General features: G+C 32.5%; 1 protein-coding gene across 1 annotated transcript in view; it reads right to left on the bottom strand.

Moving 5' to 3' along the window:
- LOC126734203 (CLIP domain-containing serine protease HP8-like) overlaps positions 1 to 21,651 on the bottom strand; it is a 38,457-nt gene extending 16,806 nt beyond the window's left edge. Inside the window, exons 1-4 of the mRNA XM_050437740.1 lie at positions 21,486 to 21,651; positions 17,609 to 17,848; positions 17,212 to 17,531; positions 8,490 to 8,712 (exon numbers count right to left, since the gene is read on the bottom strand). Of these exons, the coding sequence (XP_050293697.1) occupies positions 8,490 to 8,712; positions 17,212 to 17,531; positions 17,609 to 17,848; positions 21,486 to 21,552 (850 nt within the window). The 5' untranslated portion in view covers positions 21,553 to 21,651. The remainder of the gene's footprint in view (positions 1 to 8,489; positions 8,713 to 17,211; positions 17,532 to 17,608; positions 17,849 to 21,485) is intronic.
- Positions 21,652 to 21,926: the final 275 nt, after the last annotated feature.

Here is a 21,926-nt window from a genome sequence, read left to right as displayed (position 1 = left end):
TTTTAAAAAACTAGAATTTTTTTAGTTTGATAAAAAAATAGACCAAATTCGGTATATTCGACATTTGAAGGGTAAAAAAACACCGTTGCTAGGGGTAAAAAATTAAGATTTTTTTATGAATGATAATACGGTATCTGTAGATACTTACTATGTATGTCTTTTCAAAAAGCCGACGTATTTTAAAAAACTAGAATTTTTTTAGTTTGATAAAAGAATAGACCAAATTCGGTATTTTCGACATTTGAAGGGTAAAAAAACACCGTTGCTACAGGTAAAAAATTAAGATTTTTTTAAGAATGATAAAAGAGTATCTATAGATACTTACTATGTATGTCTTTTCAAAAAGCCGACGTATTTTAAAAAACTAGAATTTTTTTAGTTTGATAAAAAAATAGACCAAATTCGGTATATTCGACATTTGAAGGGTAAAAAAACACCGTTGCCGGTATCTGTAGATACTTACTATGTATGTCTTTTCAAAAAGCCGACGTATTTTAAAAAACTAGAATTTTTTTAGTTTGATAAAAGAATAGACCAAATTCGGTATATTCGACATTTGAAGGGTAAAAAAACACCGTTGCTAGGGGTAAAAAATTAAGATTTTTTTATGAATGATAATACGGTATCTGTAGATACTTACTATGTATGTCTTTTCAAAAAGCCGACGTATTTTAAAAAACTAGAATTTTTTTAGTTTGATAAAAGAATAGACCAAATTCGGTATTTTCGACATTTGAAGGGTAAAAAAACACCGTTGCTACGGGTAAAAAATTAAGATTTTTTTAAGAATGATAAAAGAGTATCTATAGATACTTACTATGTATGTCTTTTCAAAAAGCCGACGTATTTTAAAAAACTAGAATTTTTTTAGTTTGATAAAAAAATAGACCAAATTCGGTGTTTTCGACATTTGAAGGGTAAAAAAACACCGTTGCTACTGGTAAAAAATTAAGATTTTTTTAAGAATGAGAATACGGTATCTGTAGATACTTATTATGTATGTCTTTTCAAAAAGCCGACGTATTTTAAGAAACTAGAATTTTTTTAGTCTGATAAAAAAATAGACCAAATTCGGTATATTCGACATTTGAAGGGTAAAAAAACACCGTTGCTAGGGGTAAAAAATTAAGATTTTTTTATGAATGATAATACGGTATCTGTAGATACTTACTATGTATGTCTTTTCAAAAAGCCGACGTATTTTAAAAAACTAGAATTTTTTTAGTTTGATAAAAAAATAGACCAAATTCGGTATATTCGACATTTGAAGGGTAAAAAAACACCGTTGCTACGGGTAAAAAATTAAGATTTTTTTTAAAATGATAATACGGTATCTGTAGATACTTACTATGTATGTCTTTTCAAAAAGCCGACGTATTTTAAAAAACTAAAATTTTTTTAGTTTGATAAAAGAATAGACCAAATTCGGTATATTCGACATTTGAAGGATAAAAAAACACCGTTGCTACAGGTAAAAAATTAAGATTTTTTTAAGAATGATAAAAGAGTATCTATAGATACTTACTATGTATGTCTTTTCAAAAAGCCGACGTATTTTAAAAAACTAGAATTTTTTTAGTTTGATAAAAAAATAGACCAAATTCGGTATATTCGACATTTGAAGGGTAAAAAAACACCGTTGCCGGTATCTGTAGATACTTACTATGTATGTCTTTTCAAAAAGCCGACGTATTTTAAAAAACTAGAATTTTTTTAGTTTGATAAAAGAATAGACCAAATTCGGTATATTCGACATTTGAAGGGTAAAAAAACACCGTTGCTAGGGGTAAAAAATTAAGATTTTTTTATGAATGATAATACGGTATCTGTAGATACTTACTATGTATGTCTTTTCAAAAAGCCGACGTATTTTAAAAAACTAGAATTTTTTTAGTTTGATAAAAGAATAGACCAAATTCGGTATTTTCGACATTTGAAGGGTAAAAAAACACCGTTGCTACGGGTAAAAAATTAAGATTTTTTTAAGAATGATAAAAGAGTATCTATAGATACTTACTATGTATGTCTTTTCAAAAAGCCGACGTATTTTAAAAAACTAGAATTTTTTTAGTTTGATAAAAAAATAGACCAAATTCGGTGTTTTCGACATTTGAAGGGTAAAAAAACACCGTTGCTACTGGTAAAAAATTAAGATTTTTTTAAGAATGAGAATACGGTATCTGTAGATACTTATTATGTATGTCTTTTCAAAAAGCCGACGTATTTTAAGAAACTAGAATTTTTTTAGTCTGATAAAAAAATAGACCAAATTCGGTATATTCGACATTTGAAGGGTAAAAAAACACCGTTGCTAGGGGTAAAAAATTAAGATTTTTTTATGAATGATAATACGGTATCTGTAGATACTTACTATGTATGTCTTTTCAAAAAGCCGACGTATTTTAAAAAACTAGAATTTTTTTAGTTTGATAAAAAAATAGACCAAATTCGGTATATTCGACATTTGAAGGGTAAAAAAACACCGTTGCTACGGGTAAAAAATTAAGATTTTTTTTAAAATGATAATACGGTATCTGTAGATACTTACTATGTATGTCTTTTCAAAAAGCCGACGTATTTTAAAAAACTAAAATTTTTTTAGTTTGATAAAAGAATAGACCAAATTCGGTATATTCGACATTTGAAGGATAAAAAAACACCGTTGCTACGGGTAAAAAATTAAGATTTTTTTATGAATGATAATACGGTATCTGTAGATACTTACTATGTATGGCTTTTCAAAAAGCCGACGTATTTTAAAAAACTAGAATTTTTTTAGTATGATAAAAGAATAGACCAAATTGGTATTTTCGACAATTGAAGAATTCATGTGTGTATTTGAGAACTGTTTAAGGCTTAGTATTTTTCTACTTCCTGATACCTTATAGTATAAATCTTTCCTTCGAACTCACTTGCACCATTTTTCATCCGGTATTTCAATTGTTCTTTTATTTACAGCGCAAGATTTTGTATTTATTTCTAACATTATAGTCTTATGGCAGGACAATACATATTCTCTAACATTTCTACAGAATCCACTACGGGTTTTTTTCGAAGTTCTTTATGCAAGAGATAATTTTTTATATAGTTGAAATAATTTTTTCCTCTTGCATTGCTGGAACGACCTCTAGTAGGAACAGATAACCAAAGAGGTAGGTAAGAAAAGTAATGTTAAATAATATACGATAACAATGTCGGATTAAAAAAATTATTTAATTTACTAACACCGCCATTGCACATTTATAAATTTACCATTTCTCGGATTAAAATAAAATATTTAAAAAAATATAAAATAAAATAAGGATTTTTAAAAAAAATTTTAGTTTTTTGTTTGCTTTGTTTCTTGTGATTCTGTTAAATTTTTTTCCAAATCAGTATTTTAAAAGAATAGGTGCTTCCATTAAAAAAAATAAATTCCAACAGCTTTTGTTCAGCAAAGGTAAGAGTAAGAATATCAAATTTAGAATCTAATAATATTACAAAATACCCAAACCAATGCACGAAATCTTTAATATTTGCAACATTAAAAGCAGCCGAAACAGTTTTCCCTAACAAAACTTAAATATTATACTAAAATGTTTATTAAATATAATTAAGAACATTTTCATAATGTGCACAACAAATCTGAATAGGAGTAACTGGACTATTGACATGTTTATTATACAAGGTGTCTCACGACGAATAGACGCGATCAATATTTCGGAAACTAATTATTCAAAAATTTTGAAAATTTGGCAACAGGGCACAATCGATGAAGGCCTAATTTGGCCTAATGTTAAAAGCCGTATAGATACACGGCTCAAGGATTGTTGATTAGCTGATCATGACGGTTGTCATAGTAACCGCTGGAAGCGGCAGTAAGACAATGGATTATAATTATGCATTAAATGTATAAGTAATTAAAAAGTGTACATTTCTGTTATAATTCATTATCTTACTGTTGCTTGTAGCGGTTACTATGACAACCGTCATGATCAACTAATCAACAATCCTTGAGCCGTGTATCTATACGGCTTTTAACATTAGGCCAAATTAGGCCTTCATCGACTGTGCCCTGTTGCCAAATTTTCAAAATTTTTGAATAATTAGTCTCCGAGACATCGATCGCGTCTATTCGTCGTGAGACACCCTATATAATAAACATGTCAATAGTCCAGTTACTCCTATTCAGATTTGTTGTGCACATTATGAAAATGTTCTTAATTATATTTAATAAACATTTTAGTATAATATTTAAGTTTTGTTAGGGAAAACTGTTGCGGCTGCTTTTAATGTTGCAAATATTAAAGATTTCGTGCATTGGTTTGGGTATTTTGTAATATTATTAGATTCTAAATTTGATATTCTTACTCTGACCCTATAATTAAACCAAAAATCATTAATATATTGTAATAAACTTATTTTGTTAAATAATAAAAATACTGCATGAATTTCTGCTAAAGAAAAATCAGTTAAAACCGTATAAAAAATTGGCCATTTTCCGCTATATTTATCAAAAAAAAATGTAAATTTATTGAGCCAGTTTGAATTGTTACATAATCTCGCTGGGATCAAATCATTTTAAAAACTGGAGATACGCATTCATTTCCCTCTTTAGCGAACCCTACTCTTACTCCTACCATATAATACAAAATTCTGTTTTCAAAAAAAATCGCTTTGCTATCTGAAACATGATGTTGGACAATACTACCAGTGGTATCTAAATGTAAAATGACCTTTCTGGTTGGATTTCCGAATAGAGGATATTAAGAAGTCATTTTGTTTTTTGCTGAAAATATATACAGTAAGATGTTTGCCAGTAAACTGAATATACTCCAGATGATGGTACCCATAAAATATCAAAGCGATTATCAGATTTGCGATCAAGTTGTGATAAAAATTCCGCCGTAATATTTTTATAGACCCCATCACTTTTATTTGCCTGCAAATTTCTTGTCAAATTGAAAATATTATTAGGTTTTAAAATATTTTTTATTTTTATTTATAAAGAAGTCATATATATCCCTAAAATGAGTCGCTAATAAAGTTCTTTCAGTTCCTTACTTGCCCAGTCAAATAATCAGCATGTTTAAAATTAAAATTAGGACTAAACACATTAGAAATATAATTCGAGCATTCTTCTTTGTAATTTCTTAAATGACAACCAAGTTTAAAAGTTTCACAATAATAATGGCCACAATAACCATATATGTATGTTCTATGTGTATTTTTTGATGCGATACGACTTTACAAAAAACAAATAAGCATTATAACTTTTTTTAGTTCTTTCTTTTAAGTAATATGCGTACTGACGCTCTATAAATTTAACAATATTAATTCTAAAATCATTATTTAGCTTTAAATTGTGTTATTGTGATCTCAAAAGAACCTCTACAATTATTACACTTATTATATAAAAATTTCCTTTTTTTGTACGAATTTGGCCTTAATTGGCATTAATTGAACCACTAGGTAATAAGATATTAAAAACATTTTCTTTTTATTAAATAAACTACCAAAAGTATCTGACATGTGTAATTCATTAAAAGAATTTGTAAGAGAAGCAAATTAGCAAAATAGAATCTGAACGATCCGCGTGTTTGGCGTAAGCGTCTCAATCACAAAAAAACAATGTGGCCAAATTAAAATTCTAGACAACAAAATTTCCACTGCGTACACACTTAAGGAAGATTTAAAAAAGAACTTAAAACAGAAAATTTAATTTTATATTCAGAAAATTATACCTGGAGCAAAGTTGTTTTATACCTTTACGTGCTAAATCTAGCAAAATTAGTTCGTTCATTCATCAGTAGAAATTAATTCTAGTTTTTCAAAATATGCTGTGTTGGCTTTTATGACATACAAAAGGTAGATATTAAATTATCAGCCCTAAAAAAACCTAATTTTCACTCACAGCAAAAGTGTTCCTTTACCCTCTTAAACAGCTTATAGAGTACTCAAATAACTATACATGTTGAATTGGAATTCCTAAAAATATTAATCCTATACGCAACGGTGTTATTTTACCCTCCAATTGTCGAAAATACCGAATTTGGTCTATTCTTTTATCAAACTAAAAAAATTCTAGTTTTTTAAAATACGTCGGCTTTTTGAAAAGACATACATAGTAAGTATCTACAGATACCGTATTATCATTCATAAAAAAATCTTAATTTTTTACCCCTAGCAACGGTGTTTTTTTACCCTTCAAATGTCGAAAATACCGAATTTGGTCTATTTTTTTATCAAACTAAAAAAATTCTAGTTTTTTAAAATACGTCGGCTTTTTGAAAAGACATACATAGTAAGTATCTGTAGATACTCTTTTATCATTCTTAAAAAAATCTTAATTTTTTACCCGTAGCAACGGTGTTTTTTTACCCTTCAAATGTCGAATATACCAAATTTGGTCTATTCTTTTATCAAACTAAAAAAATTCTAGTTTTTTAAAATACGTCGGCTTTTTGAAAAGACATACATAGTAAGTATCTACAGATACCGGCAACGGTGTTTTTTTACCCTTCAAATGTCGAATATACCGAATTTGGTCTATTTTTTTATCAAACTAAAAAAATTCTAGTTTTTTAAAATACGTCGGCTTTTTGAAAAGACATACATAGTAAGTATCTACAGATACCGTATTATCATTCATAAAAAAATCTTAATTTTTTACCCCTAGCAACGGTGTTTTTTTACCCTTCAAATGTCGAATATACCGAATTTGGTCTATTTTTTTATCAAACTAAAAAAATTCTAGTTTTTTAAAATACGTCGGCTTTTTGAAAAGACATACATAGTAAGTATCTATAGATACTCTTTTATCATTCTTAAAAAAATCTTAATTTTTTACCTGTAGCAACGGTGTTTTTTTACCCTTCAAATGTCGAAAATACCGAATTTGGTCTATTCTTTTATCAAACTAAAAAAATTCTAGTTTTTTAAAATACGTCGGCTTTTTGAAAAGACATACATAGTAAGTATCTACAGATACCGTATTATCATTCATAAAAAAATCTTAATTTTTTACCCCTAGCAACGGTGTTTTTTTACCCTTCAAATGTCGAATATACCGAATTTGGTCTATTTTTTTATCAAACTAAAAAAATTCTAGTTTTTTAAAATACGTCGGCTTTTTGAAAAGACATACATAGTAAGTATCTACAGATACCGTATTATCATTCATAAAAAAATCTTAATTTTTTACCCCTAGCAACGGTGTTTTTTTACCCTTCAAATGTCGAATATACCGAATTTGGTCTATTTTTTTATCAAACTAAAAAAATTCTAGTTTTTTAAAATACGTCGGCTTTTTGAAAAGACATACATAGTAAGTATCTACAGATACCGTATTATCATTCATAAAAAAATCTTAATTTTTTACCCCTAGCAACGGTGTTTTTTTACCCTTCAAATGTCGAAAATACCGAATTGGGTCTATTTTTTTATCAAACTAAAAAAATTCTAGTTTTTTAAAATACGTCGGCTTTTTGAAAAGACATACATAGTCAGTATCTACAGATATTGTATTATCATTCATAAAAAAATCTTAATTTTTTACCCCTAGCAACGGTGTTTTTTTACCCTTCAAATGTCGAATATACCGAATTTGGTCTATTTTTTTATCAAACTAAAAAAATTCTAGTTTTTTAAAATACGTCGGCTTTTTGAAAAGACATACATAGTAAGTATCTATAGATACTCTTTTATCATTCTTAAAAAAATCTTAATTTTTTACCCGTAGCAACGGTGTTTTTTTACCCTTCAAATGTCGAATATACCGAATTTGGACTCTTCTTTTATCATAGTAAAAAAATTAGTTTAGAAAAATTAGTTTTTTAAAATTGGTTGACTTTCTCAAACGGTATATCCAGTAAGTTAGTAGAGATATTGAGTTGTCATCCCTAAAAAAATCCTCAAATTGCTACCATACCAACGGTGTTTTTTTTGCTTTTTAAACGACTTATATCGAGTTTAAAATAATTTTTTTCCGATAAAATTTTTCATAATTTTTTTAATTGTGCCGACATAATAAAATTAGTAAAGAGGAATTTTTTGCGTTGAGAAAATGCATCTAATGGAAGTTTTACTGCATCTAAAGTTTTGCATGTGTTAAATAAACTATCAATTTTCATAAGCGACGCTTCGACATCGCGCGCGACTCGTGACCACCCGGCAACCGCCGTTGCTGGTATTCCGTTGCTAACATTACTCCGGTTATTTGCAGTGTAATTATATATATTTTTTATTTATCTTTTTTGTGGTGTGTTTTAATTCCAGTGGTCCTATACATATAAATAAACATTGACCTTTTGATTTCGAAATTCTTGGTGCAACAGTTTGATTCTGTTGTTCGGTAATTATGTGTAGATTGGGTTGTAAATTTATTTTTAGTAACGTAAATCAGTGCACTTTTATAGTATAATTGACTTATTTATAACACGTTAATAAGGCCCAAAAAAAGCGTGTGTGCTATTTATAAGGGTTTTTATTATGTTATCTATCATACTTACTGACTAAATATCGAGGCACAAAAGATAAAAATCCGGCTTGTCCATGGACACAAAGCGACAGAACCGCGACACACAAACACCAAACCGATACCATGTTTACCGTAACAAAATATTTCTGCAATTTACCGAAAACAAAATTTAAAAAAAAAGAACACGAATAACTCGCGGCACTTGTTAATCTTAGACTAACGGGAGCCACCTGAGAGTTTGTGGTATTAGGCTTGGATTAAAGGTGTTCTTACTCACAAGGGTTTGGAAGTACTACCTGCTGGGAAAAACCCCCGATCCCTTTTTTTTTTGGGAAATCCAAGAGGGTGTTTATTATTTATTGTACAACCCTTATTAGGAAAAGCCCCATTTTGGTCTATTATAAAAGTACTTGCAGGTACGTACATGGATGATATTTCGCTACTGAAATTAACACATATTATATCGGTCAAAGTTACATTTCTGGTGCGTCACAGTATAAAAAGTTGTTTTTCATTTATTTTTATGGGTGAAGTAATTGGTAACTGACCATAGTGATTGATTGGTCGTCATAAGGTTTATTTCGTCGTTGCTGGGATTTTTAAATTTGTTTATTTTATTCAACGGTTAAAAGTATAAAAAGATTGATTTGGTGCTCTTTTTGTTCAGTTCCTTTTTTATCAATGGATTCTTCGTTAAATGCATAATGCAACTAACTATTGTCCCAATATCTGCGTGGGGATATTGACTGTTCTGAATTGCTAGATAAATTAAATTTTGGTGTACCACGATTAAATTCTAGGAATACTAAAATCTTTTACTGTACCAAGGCAAATACGAATGTGCTCTTATATTAACCCCTGTATGTAATGTGCAATAACGCTAATAGAGTCTCACAATATTATGATTTATTTGTATGCTCTGGTGCTGAAGTTGTAAGAGCGTTTTTGGGATTATCCAATTAACTTTGCTGTTTGTATTGTTTATGTTTTTTTTCTCTCTCTTTGAGATTTAGGTATAAGGGTATTTATTTTGTTTGGGGTTTATAATTTGTGGTTGCCTATTTTTTATATGCTAATAGCTATAAATTGTTAAAATATATAGTTTATACTATGATGTCGCGGAGAATATTTTATTTTGTCTATATTATATCTTAAAAATTGTTAAAACATCATTGTAACCTTTGGCTCTGTAAATGGTTTATACTGTTGAGGTGTATTGCTAAAAATAAATAAATAAATAAATATGAACAAGACAGGTAAGTACCTACTCAATTTCAGCTAGTTTAGTCCATGAAAAATTGAATGATGAACTGAAATATCGGATACAATTAATCCTTATCCCAATACCAAAAACCTTCCTTAGAAGCCATTTTAGGGCTCAAAAAGTCGTAAAAAATTGGATTTTTGGAAATTTTCAAAGTGCTCTCATTCCCTTAGAACTACTCATATCCGGTTAAAACCCGGTATTTTTGTGATGTATGGGATAAGAACAAGACGCTGGTATAGTTAGTTCGACATCGGAGAAAAAAAATTTTTCGTGAAAAAAATCCATGCCTGGAGGTACCCAAAAAATGAAAATTCCCAAACTTTGAAGGTCGATATCTCGGCTTCTATCGGTACTATCATGAAAATTCTAACGGTTTTGAATTAGTTTTGTCCCTCTGATTGCAACGAGACCATCCGCAAGGTCGTACCTCTGTTATTAGCCGAGATCTTGCATTTCTAGAGCCTATTTTAGGGCTCAAAAAAATCTTCAAAAATAGCACTTTTACGAAAATTTTAACTGCTCTTATTCCGCTAGTTCTGCTCGTATCTTGTTATAGCCCGGTATTTTCTTGATGTATGGGATGGGAACAAGATGCTGGTATAGTTAGTTCAATATCGAAAAAAAAAATTTTTCGTTAAAAAAATCCATGCTCGGAGGTACCCGAAAAATGAAAAATCCCAAACTTTGAAGGTCGATATCTCGGCTTCTATAGATACTATCATCAAAATGCCAACGGTTTTTTTTTAGTTGTGCCCTTCTGATTGCAATGAGACCATCCGCAAGGTCGTACCTCTCGTATTAACCGAGATCTCGCATTTTTAGAGGCCATTTTAGGGCTCAAAAAAATCGTCAAAAATAGCACTTTTACGAAAATATAACCTGGTCTTATTCCGCTAGTTCTGCTCGTATCTTGTTATAACCCGGTATTTTCTTGATGTATGGGATGGGAACAAGACGCTGGTATAGTTAGTTCGAAATCGAAAAAAAAATTTTTTTCGTGAAAAAATCTATGCCCGTAGGTACCCGAAAAATGAAAAATCCCAAACTTTGAAGGTCGATATCTCGGCTTCTATGGGTACTATCATCAAAATTCCAACGGGTTTTTCTTAGTTTTGTCCTTCTGATTGCAACGAGACCATTTGCAAGGTCGTACCTCCCTGATTACCCAAGATCTTGCATTTTTAGAGCCTATTTTAGGGCCCAAAAAAATCGTCAAAAATAGCATTTTTACGAAAATTTAAACTGCTCATATTCCGTTAGTTCTGCTCATATCTCATTATAACCCGGTATTTTCTTGATGTATGAGATGGGAACAAGACGCTGGTATAGTTAGTTCGATATCGAAAAAAAAAATTTTTCCGTGAAAAAAATCCATGCCTGGAGGTACCCGAAAAATGAAAATTCCCAAATTTTGAAGGTCGATATCTCGACTTCTATGGGTACTATCATTAAAATTCCAACAGTTTTTTCTTAGTTTTACCCTTCTGATTGCAACGAGACCATCCGCAAGGTTGTACCTCTGTTATTAGCCGAGATCACGCATTTTTAGAGCCCATTTTTGGCCTCAAAAAAATCGTCAAAAGTGGCATATTTGCGAATTTTCAAAATGCTCTCATTCCATTAGTTCTGCTCGTATCCCGTTATAACCCGGTATTTTCTTGATGTATGGGACGGGAACAAGACGTTAGTGTAGTTAGTTCAATAATGAAAAAAAAAAATTTTTCGTGAAAAAAATCCATGCCCGGAGGTACCCTTAAAATGAAAAATCCCAAACTTTGAAGGTCGATATCTCGGCTTCTATGGGTACTATCATCAAAATTCCAACGGTTTTTTCTTAGTTTTGTCCTTCTGATTCCAACGAGACCATCCGCAAGATCGTATCTCTATTATTAGCCGAGATCTCGCATTTTTAGAGCCTACTTTAGGGCTTAAAAAAATCGTCAAAAATAGCATTTTTGCGAAAATTTAAACTGCTCTCATTCCGTTAGTTCTGCTCGTATCCCGTTATAACCCGGTATTTTCTTGATGTATGGGATGGGAACAAGACGCTGGTATAGTTAGTTCGATATCGAAAAAAAAAATTTTTTGGTGAAAAAAATCCATGCCTGGAGGTACCCGAAAAATGAAAAATCCCAAACTTTGAAGGTCGATACCTCGGCTTCTATGGGTACTATCATCAAAATTCCAACGGTTTTTTCTTAGTTTTGTCCTTCTGATTCCAACGAGACCATCCGCAAGGTCGTATCTCTATTATTAGCCGAGATCTTGCATTTTTAGAGCCTATTTTAGGGCTCAAAAAAATCGTCAAAAGTGGAATTTTTGCGAATTTTCAAAGTGCTCTCATTCCATTAGTTCTGCTCGTATCCCGTTATAACCCGGTATTTTCTTGATGTATGGGATGGGAACAAGACGTTAGTGTAGTTAGTTCAATAATAAAAAAAAAAAAAAAAAATTTCGTGAAAAAAATCTATGCCCGGAGGTACCCGAAAAATGAAAAATCCCAAACTTTGAAGGTCGATATCTCGGCTTCTATGGGTACTATCATTAAAATTCCAACAGTTTTTTCTTAGTTTTGCCCTTCTGATTGCAACGAGACCATCCGCAAGGTTGTACCTCTGTTATTAGCCGAGATTTCGCATTTTTAGAGCCTATTTTAGGGCTCAAAAAAATCGTCAAAAGTGGCATTTTTGCGAATTTTCAAAGTGCTCTCATTCCATTAGTTCTGCTCGTATCCCGTTATAACCCGGTATTTTCTTGATGTATGGGATGGGAACAAGACGTTAGTGTAGTTAGTTCAATAATTAAAAAAAAAAAAATTTCGTGAAAAAAATCCATGCCCGGAGGTACCCGAAAAATGAAAAATCCCAAACTTTGAAGGTCGATATCTCGGCTTCTATGAGTACTATCATCAAAATTCCAACAGTTTTTTCTTAGTTTTGTCCTTCTGATTCCAACGAGACCATCCGCAAGGTCGTATCTCTATTATTAGCCGAGATCTTGCATTTTGAGAGCCTATTTTAGGGCTCAAAAAAATCGTCAAAAGTGGCATTTTTGCGAATTTTCAAAGTGCTCTCATTCCATTAGTTCTGCTCGTATCCCGTTATAACCCGGTATTTTCTTGATGTATGGGATGGGAACAAGACGTTAGTGTAGTTAGTTCAATAATTAAAAAAAAAAAAATTTCGTGAAAAAAATCCATGCCCGGAGGTACCCGAAAAATGAAAAATCCCAAACTTTGAAGGTCGATATCTCGGCTTCTATGAGTACTATCATCAAAATTCCAACAGTTTTTTCTTAGTTTTGTCCTTCTGATTCCAACGAGACCATCCGCAAGGTCGTATCTCTATTATTAGCCGAGATCTTGCATTTTGAGAGCCTATTTTAGGGCTCAAAAAAATCGTCAAAAGTGGCATTTTTGCGAATTTTCAAAGTGCTCTCATTCCGTTAATTCTGCTCGTATCTTATTATAACCCGGTATTTTCGTAATGTAGGTGATGGGAACAAGACGCTAGTGTAGTTAGTTCAATAATGAAAAAAAAAATTTTTTCGTGAAAAAAATCTATGCCCGGAGGTACCCGAAAAATGAAAAATCCCAAACTTTGAAGGTCGATATCTCGGCTTCTATGGGTACTATCATCAAAATTCCAACGGTTTTTTCTTAGTTTTGTCCTTCTGATTCCAACGAGACCATCCGCAAGGTCGTATCTCTATTATTAGCCGAGATCTTGCATTTTACGAGCCTATATTAGGGCTCAAAAAAATCGTCAAAAGTGGCATTTTTGCGAATTTTCAAAGTGCTCTCATTCCCTTAGATCTGCTCGTATCTCGTTATAACCCCGTATTTTCTTGATGTATGGGATAGGAACAAGACGCTGGTATAGTTAGTTCGATATCAAACGAAAAATTTTTTCGTGAAAAAAATCCATGCCAGGAGGTACCCGAAAAATGAAAAATCCCAAACTTTGAAGGTCGATATCTCCTCTTCTATGGGTACTATCATCAAAATTCCAACGAGTTTTTCTTAGTTTTGTCCTTCTGATTGCAACAAGACCTTCCGCAAGGTCGTACCTCTCGTATTAACCGAGATCTCGCATTTTTAGAGGCCATTTTAGGGCTCAAAAAAAACGTCAAAAACGACAATTTTGCGAATTTTCAAAGTGCTCTCATTTCGTTAGATCTGCTCGTATCCCGTTATAGGCCAGTATATTCGTGATGTATGGGATGAGAACAAGACGCTGATATAGTTAGTTCGATGTTGAAGAAAAAAAAACTTTCGTGAAAAAAATCCATGCCCGGAGGTACCCTAAAAATGAAAAATCCCAAACTTTGAAGGTCGATATCTCTGCTTCTATGGGTACTATCATCAAAATTCCAACGGTTTTTTCTTAGTTTTGTCCTTCTGATTGCAACGAGACCATCCGCAAGATCGTATCTCTATTATTAGCCGAGATCTTGCATTTTTAGAGCGTATTTTAGGGCTCAAAAAAATCGTCAAAAGTGGCATTTTTGCGAATTTTCAAAGTGCTCTCATTCCGGTAATTCTGCTCGTATCTTATTATAACCCGGTATTTTCGTAATGTAGGTGATGGGAACAAGACGGTAGTGTAGTTAGTTCAATAATGAAAAAAAAATTTTTTTCGTGAAAAAAATCTATGCCTGGAGGTACCCAAAAAATGAAAAATCCCAAACTTTGAAGGTCGATATCTCGGCTTCTATGGGTACTATCATCAAAATTCCAACGGTTTTTTCTTAGTTTTGTCCTTCTGATTGCAACGAGACCATCCGCAAGATCGTATCTCTATTATTAGCCGAGATCTTGCATTTTTAGAGCGTATTTTAGGGCTCAAAAAAATCGTCAAAAGTGGCATTTTTGCGAATTTTCAAAGTGCTCTCATTCCGGTAATTCTGCTCGTATCTTATTATAACCCGGTATTTTCGTAATGTAGGTGATGGGAACAAGACGCTAGTGTAGTTAGTTCAATATCGAAAAAAAATATTTTTTCGTGAAAAAAATCCATGCCCGGGGGTACCCTAAAAATGAAAAATCCCAAACTTTGAAGGTCGATATCTCGGCTTCTATGAGTACTATCATCAAAATTCCAAAAGTTTTTTCTTAGTTTTGTCCTTCTTATTGCAACGAGACCATCCACAAGGTCGTACCTTCCGTATTAGCCGAGATCTTGCATTTTGAGAGCCTATTTTAGGGCTCAAAAAAATCGTCAAATGTGGCATTTTTGCGAATTTTCAAAGTGCTCTCATTCCGTTAATTCTGCTCGTATCTTATTATAACCCGGTATTTTCGTAATGTAGGTGATGGGAACAAGACGCTAGTGTAGTTAGTTCAATATCGAAAAAAATTTTTTTGGTGAAAAAAATCCATGCCCGGAGGTACCCTAAAAATGAAAAATCCCAAACCTTGAAGGTCGATACCTCGGCTTCTATGGGTACTATCATCAAAATTCCAACGGTTTTTTCTTAGTTTTGTCCTTCTGATTCCAACGAGACCATCCGCAAGGTCGTATCTCTATTATTAGCCGAGATCTTGCATTTTTAGAGCCTATTTTAGGGCTCAAAAAAATCGTCAAAAGTGGCATTTTTGCGAATTTTCAAAGTGCTCTCATTCCCTTAGATCTGCTCGTATCTCGTTATAACCCGGTATTTTTTTGATGTATGAGATGGGAACAAGACGCTGGTATAGTTAGTTCGATATCGAAAAAAAAAATTTTTTCGTGAAAAAAATCCATGCCCGGAGGTACCCGAAAAATGAAAAATCCCAAACTTTGAAGGTCGATACCTCGGCTTCTATGGGTACTATCATCAAAATTCCAACAGTTTTTTCTTAGTTTTGTCCTTCTGATTCCAACGAGACCATCCGCAAGGTCGTATCTCTATTATTAGCCGAGATCTTGCATTTTGAGAGCCTATTTTAGGGCTCAAAAAAATCGTCAAAAGTGGCATTTTTGCGAATTTTCAAAGTGCTCTCATTCCATTAGTTCTGCTCGTATCCCGTTATAACCCGGTATTTTCTTGATGTATGGGATGGGAACAAGACGTTAGTGTAGTTAGTTCAATAATAAAAAAAAAAAATTTTTTCGTGAAAAAAATCCATGCCCGGAGGTACCCGAAAAATGAAAAATCCCAAACTTTGAAGGTCGATATCTCGGCTTCTATGAGTACTATCATCAAAATTCCAACGGGTTTTTCTTAGTTTTGTCCTTCTGATTGCAACGAGACCATCCACAAGGTCGTACCTTCCGTATTAGCCGAGATCTTGCATTTTGAGAGCCTATTTTAGGGCACAAAAAAATCGTCAAAAGTGGCATTTTTGCGAATTTTCAAAGTGCTCTCATTCCGTTAATTCTGCTCGTATCTTATTATAACCCGGTATTTTCGTAATGTAGGTGATGGGAACAAGACGCTAGTGTAGTTAGTTCAATATCGAAAAAAAATATTTTTTCGTGAAAAAAATCCATGCCCTGAGGTACCCGAAAAATGAAAAATCACAAACTTTGAAGGTCGATATCTCGGCTTCTATGGGTACTATCATGAAAATTCCAATGATTTTTTCTTAGTTTTGTCCTTCTGATTGCAACGAGACCATTTGCAAGGTCGTACCTCCCTGATTACCCACGATCTTGCATTTTTAGAGCCTATTTTAGGGCCCAAAAAAATCGTCAAAAATAGCATTTTTGCGAAAATTTAAACTGCTCTCATTCCGTTAGTTCTGCTCGTATCCCGTTATAACCCGGTATTTTCTTGACGTATGGGATGGGAATAAGACGCTGGTATAGTTAGTTCGAAATCGAAAAAAAAAAATTTTTTCGTGAAAAAATCTATGCCCGGAGGTACCCGAAAAATGAAAAATCCCAAACTTTGAAGGTCGATATCTCGGCTTCTATGGGTACTATCATCAAAATTCCAACGGGTTTTCCTTAGTTTTGCCCTTCTGATTGCAACGAGACCATCCGCAAGGTCGTACCTCTGTTATTAGCCAAGATGTCGCATTTTTCGAGGTCATTTTAGGGCTCAAAAAAAGCGTCAAGTGGCATTTTTGCGAATTTTCAAAGTGTTTTCATTCCGTTAGTTTTGCTCGTGTCTCATCATAACCCGGTATTTTCTTGATGTATGGGATGGGAACAAGACGCTGGTATATTTAGTTCGATATCGAAAAAAAAAAATTTTCGTTAAAAAAATCCATGCCCGGAGGTACGCGAAAAATGAATCTGTCTGTTAGAGGGCTTGATTTGGGGACTTCGATTTTGGGACAGAACTAACCCCTGTCCCAAAATCAAAACTCGAACAATTGTCAATTGAAAACCAAAGTAAATATTTGAAAAAAGTTAACATTTTATTAACTCACTATCAATATGTCTACACTTACAAAACAAACATTTTCAATGCGTTTTATCTAAGAAATTGCTCAGCAATTGTAACAGGGGAAACTCTTGGAGATACATCCATAATATAAGAAATAACTTCATCTGACGTTATTAATCTCGCCGGTCCGGTCCATCATCCTCCTCACGAAAAAATAATCCATCGACCCGAAAGCCTGATTGAACGCCTCCATTTTGTTCTTTCTGTGTTCGACGACGTCTACAGCATCGTCAATCTTCTCTGCATCGTTCCACAATAATTTATTGGCACGTCGTCTAAACAATTTCGTTGAGGTAGACTTTTCAGTGGTCGTGGTGGTGGTAGTACTCTCTGGAGCAACTAGCAATTTCCCTTTGGTTAGTCGGTACTCGCTCAAGTCACTGGGGGTCAAATCTGGCTGGTCAGGTACCTCTGAGGTCTGGGGAAAATCTGGAATAAAAATTCAATTGTTTGAAAAGCTCGTGGGTCACAGAAGAGCATCATATGGCAATTTAAAGTGTGCTTACCTTTAACGGGGTCCTCAGTGCCGAAGAAGACTTTGGCATTGGCATTGGCAGAAGGATTGAAACAGCACACCAACGGAAAATGACCGTCAAATCCGCATTCTTGGCGCCTTAAGTATTGTACGGAGGCGGGCGAGAGAGGGCGCCTCAGGCTCTTTATGAGGTTCATGTAAGGTTTGCACTCGGTCAAACGAATGCATTGGTCGTTGCTGCGGCAGGATGGGTAGTTGCTTGTTCTTAAAGCTGAAAAAAATTAGTTTTTTCATTAAAGACTTCGGTTTGGTAGCACTGCAACAATGAATGAATGTGTCTGCAATTATTTATAAATTATCTTGCTGGAAGGCGCTCATATACGGGGTGTCCATTTCACTCTTTCTTTAAGAACAAATTTTGAGAAAACAATTCAATTCAATTTTCAATTTATTCAAATTCAAATATTATATACACATACTGTTTTACAATAGAGGGGTCATGCCTAAGTTGATTTAACAACTTGTATGCAGTACTGTCCTCAAAAAAGTTGGGAAAAAAAAAACTAGTTTTTTATACAACTATTCTTAAAAGTCTACAATATATACAGATATACAAGGAAAATATTTAAATAAATTTATGACTAGTAGACGAGGATGGCGACGATTGAACGGAGAGTCAGGGCTGGAGGTAGCTGTATCTAAAATAAGTTGTCAAAATAATTTGGATTTTCTAATAAGAAGATTCTTGTTGCCTTTTGAAACTTTTTCTTGTTATTGACAGAATTCTTTATAGCAAAAGGAAGTCGATTGTATAATGTTGGTCCATAGTATGTTGCAAATCTTTGGCATAAAGTGTTATTCATAAAAGGTACTGGAATTCGCTTTTGTAATCTTGATCTAGTTATATAAGTACTTTCAGAAACAGGATTATTTATTTTTGTTGTAAAGTTTAAGGCACAGTGTATGTACAAATTTCGCATATTCAAAACATTGTAAGTTTTATATAAATCATCTGTAGGACTTCTAAAGGACTTTTTTTGTAGTATTTTTAATACAATGCTTTGACATACACATAGCCTTTTTATAGTAGTATTATAAGCACTGCCCCATACAATTATACAATATCGTAATATTGACTCAACCAGTGAAGTATACAGAATAATAAGTAACTTTTAGTCCAAAATATCTCTTAGTAGATAAAATTTGTAGAAAATATTTCTAATTTTTTTGTTAAGATATATAATGTGTTCATTCCATTTTAAGTATTGATCTAGTATTACACCAAGATATTTTATTTTAGTAACTTTTTTAATACTTGTGCAAAAACAGTTTTGATATTCGTTTTTACAGGCATTATTATGAATGAAGATTTGGTCTTTGACAGGCTGATCATAATAATCAGCTGTAAAAGTTATAAAAAAGGTTTTATTCCTATTTAAAGAGAGTAAATTCTGATTTAACCACAGGTGTATCTGTGCCATAAAACCGTTAGAGATAAATGCAAACTTGTTGGTATCAAATTAAAGATAAAACAATGTTCTATCAAAACGCGTTACTTAATTATAGGGTGTTTCATTAAAAAAATTGCGTAAAATTGTATTTAAAATATCATTATTTAAATATCGATTTTTAACACCCCATATAAAAATAAATAAATTTTGGAATTTCGTAAGATAAAATGAACCTAGCAAAGGACTCAGATTTTTCAAAAAGATAAACAACGCCGATGGTAAATATTAATATTTAAGTGAAACATTGATTTTCGTGAAAATTTCTTTAAATTGTTAATAACTAGGCAACGTCTCATTTAAGGGCAAAACAATTTTAGGGTTAAAGAGAGAGTCAAATGAGATTCTCATTTCAGAAAAAAAATATAGGTACCTAATTCCATTAAAAAAAAAAGTATGTACCACGCTTTTTTGGGACACCCTGTATCAACCAAACTAATTTTAAAAAGTGGTCCCTCTAACTCAATTAACATTCCCGGTTTCACGGTTTAGCCGCACTCGAGCACCGCGATATTAAATGGACACCCCGTATATGAAATTATTTGATAAAAAGTCTTCAACTCCCCATGAAGATTTCATAGGTGTGCCTGGAATAATTTCTAATGTATCTCGCTTAACAGTTGATTTTAATTAATTTTTTTTGAACCTTGTCTTAAAAATTCCACTGTATCTTTGAGCTACAAATGTACGTTCGTGTACGATATGATTCCATTAAAAAAGGACTTCCACTAACTACTGCAAAAATGTTCTTACACCAAGAACCAAGAAAATGTACAAAAAGAAAAAAAAAACACGTACAACTGAACACTAAGACGTTGTTGGAGAGCCTTGAAGAAGGCCTAATATAGGCATAAAGAACAATTTGAAAGGCTTGAAGTTCCAACTATATCTAAAGAGAAAAATAGGAGCTGCTAATATGTTTTGTCATCGACTATGGGGATTGTCATATGGCATACGTTTCTATCAATTTAAATAAAATAAATTAATGATTATGGAGGCTCTTGTTTGGTGCCAAATTATTGCAATATTGTTTTTTACAATTACCTCACTGTTGAAAAGAGCTAATTGAAGCTCAAAACGCTTCTTTGACATTTGTTTTCAACATACGAAAATTTGACCACATTACACCTAACATACCAAATATGAACAGAGAGCAGCCTTGCCTTACATGTACTAGGTACTCAAATATCTTTCAGATTATTTTACAGTAAGAGAAAATTTACACTGTCATAACATTCCAACTACAACTATATATCGAATTGAATGTTGTGAAAACTCATTTGCCTCTCAGGGTGTATTTGTGCTATGATCTGAAGTATACAACTTAATAAGGTCATGATCGCTTTTCACTTTCAAGAAATACAAGGCTTTTCTATCGGATTCAAATTATACCTGTATGATTTAGATTTAGCATTAAGGAGATACCCACTAATACTGTATTTTTCAGGTAACATGAAAGAACACATTATGTGAATGTTACTTTAGGCTTTTACTAAGACTTTGTTCTTGCATAATAAACGTGTGTTTATTTATTATTATTATTAATTTTCATGTTTCATTAGGTGGTTTTTTTGCCCACGCCCCTGTCATGTAAATGCCACGTTGGCAGGTTTTATCAGATATTTCCAATTAGAAAATTACATAAATTAGTTTTTTTTTTGGGAAATTGGTTTAAAATTAAGAGAGATGTTCCCTTATGGAGTACAAGGGTATTTTTTGTTAAAATGATAATTTTGGAACAAGGGTTAAGTTAGATCCCAATTTTCAGTTAACCCATTCAATTTATTGGACAAAATTAACTGGAAATGAGTACCATGTCGACTGGTTTATTGTGATTTTGGGATAAGGCTTAGTTGTATCCCAATTTGGAAAAAAGTAATTTTTTAGTCCTTTGAAGCAGCCTTTTTAGGGAATTACAATTTCCTGACTTGGAAGAGAACTCAACTATGCATCTCTAGTACTTATTTCAAGTGCCTGGAAGAATCAAAGAAGGATTTTCTACAAAATCTAGGCTGGTAGTACCCATGCATTGGAGAATTTTCATCCAAAACATAATTAAGGATAGGTCTGATAATTTCGATCTATATTAAAAAATGAGTCTGCTAAAGCCTGTACATTTCTAGGCAATTGATCTATCGTGTTTCATTCAAGAGATTTTTCTTATACTGGGACAATAATTAGACTGTTTTTGTTTTTATTGAACTTTAAATTGAACCCCCTGCCATGCAAATGCATCGTTTCCAGACTAATTAAATAAGAAATAAAATCATTTGTTGCAATTTAATCAGACAAAATAGAAAAATATTTAATTTTAACCAGAAAATTTGGCAACCATACAATCGGTTAAAAAGTGGTTAAAAATCAGTGAAATTTTGATAATAATAGGAAATTTAAACTTACCGAAACCAAAAGACGAAACCCAAAGAACACTTATGGCTAAACAAGCAACGTTCGTCGTAGCACACATTTTTAATAATTTATTTATAAATAAACAAACTGGTCACAAAACTCTTCGGTATTTGACTCTGATAAACTGAAACGTATCGCGTCGTTGGAGCGTTTACTGATAACTAACTTGAAATCGACCAATATCCCGGTTTATGTAATGGGCGCCCCTTCACGTAATTTACACCTTTACACGTTTAAAACAAAAATTTCCCACTACGGGAAAACACACCCTTAAACGTGCCCTTTTACCTAAACAAACTCATAATTACTATTTATTTATGCTCTATGTGGGGTAATAATGGATTTATTGATACGAGATATTGTTTTTGCCCCACGGGGTTTTTCCCAATAAGCTGTCCGGGGCTTTTCGGTCGGTACCATATCTAGACTCGT

This window comes from Anthonomus grandis, chromosome 3 (genome assembly GCF_022605725.1).
Source record: "Anthonomus grandis grandis chromosome 3, icAntGran1.3, whole genome shotgun sequence".
Taxonomy (NCBI): domain Eukaryota; kingdom Metazoa; phylum Arthropoda; class Insecta; order Coleoptera; family Curculionidae; genus Anthonomus; species Anthonomus grandis.
Note: the sequence above shows the minus strand (reverse complement) of the source record. Positions and strands in the feature narration are given on the sequence as shown.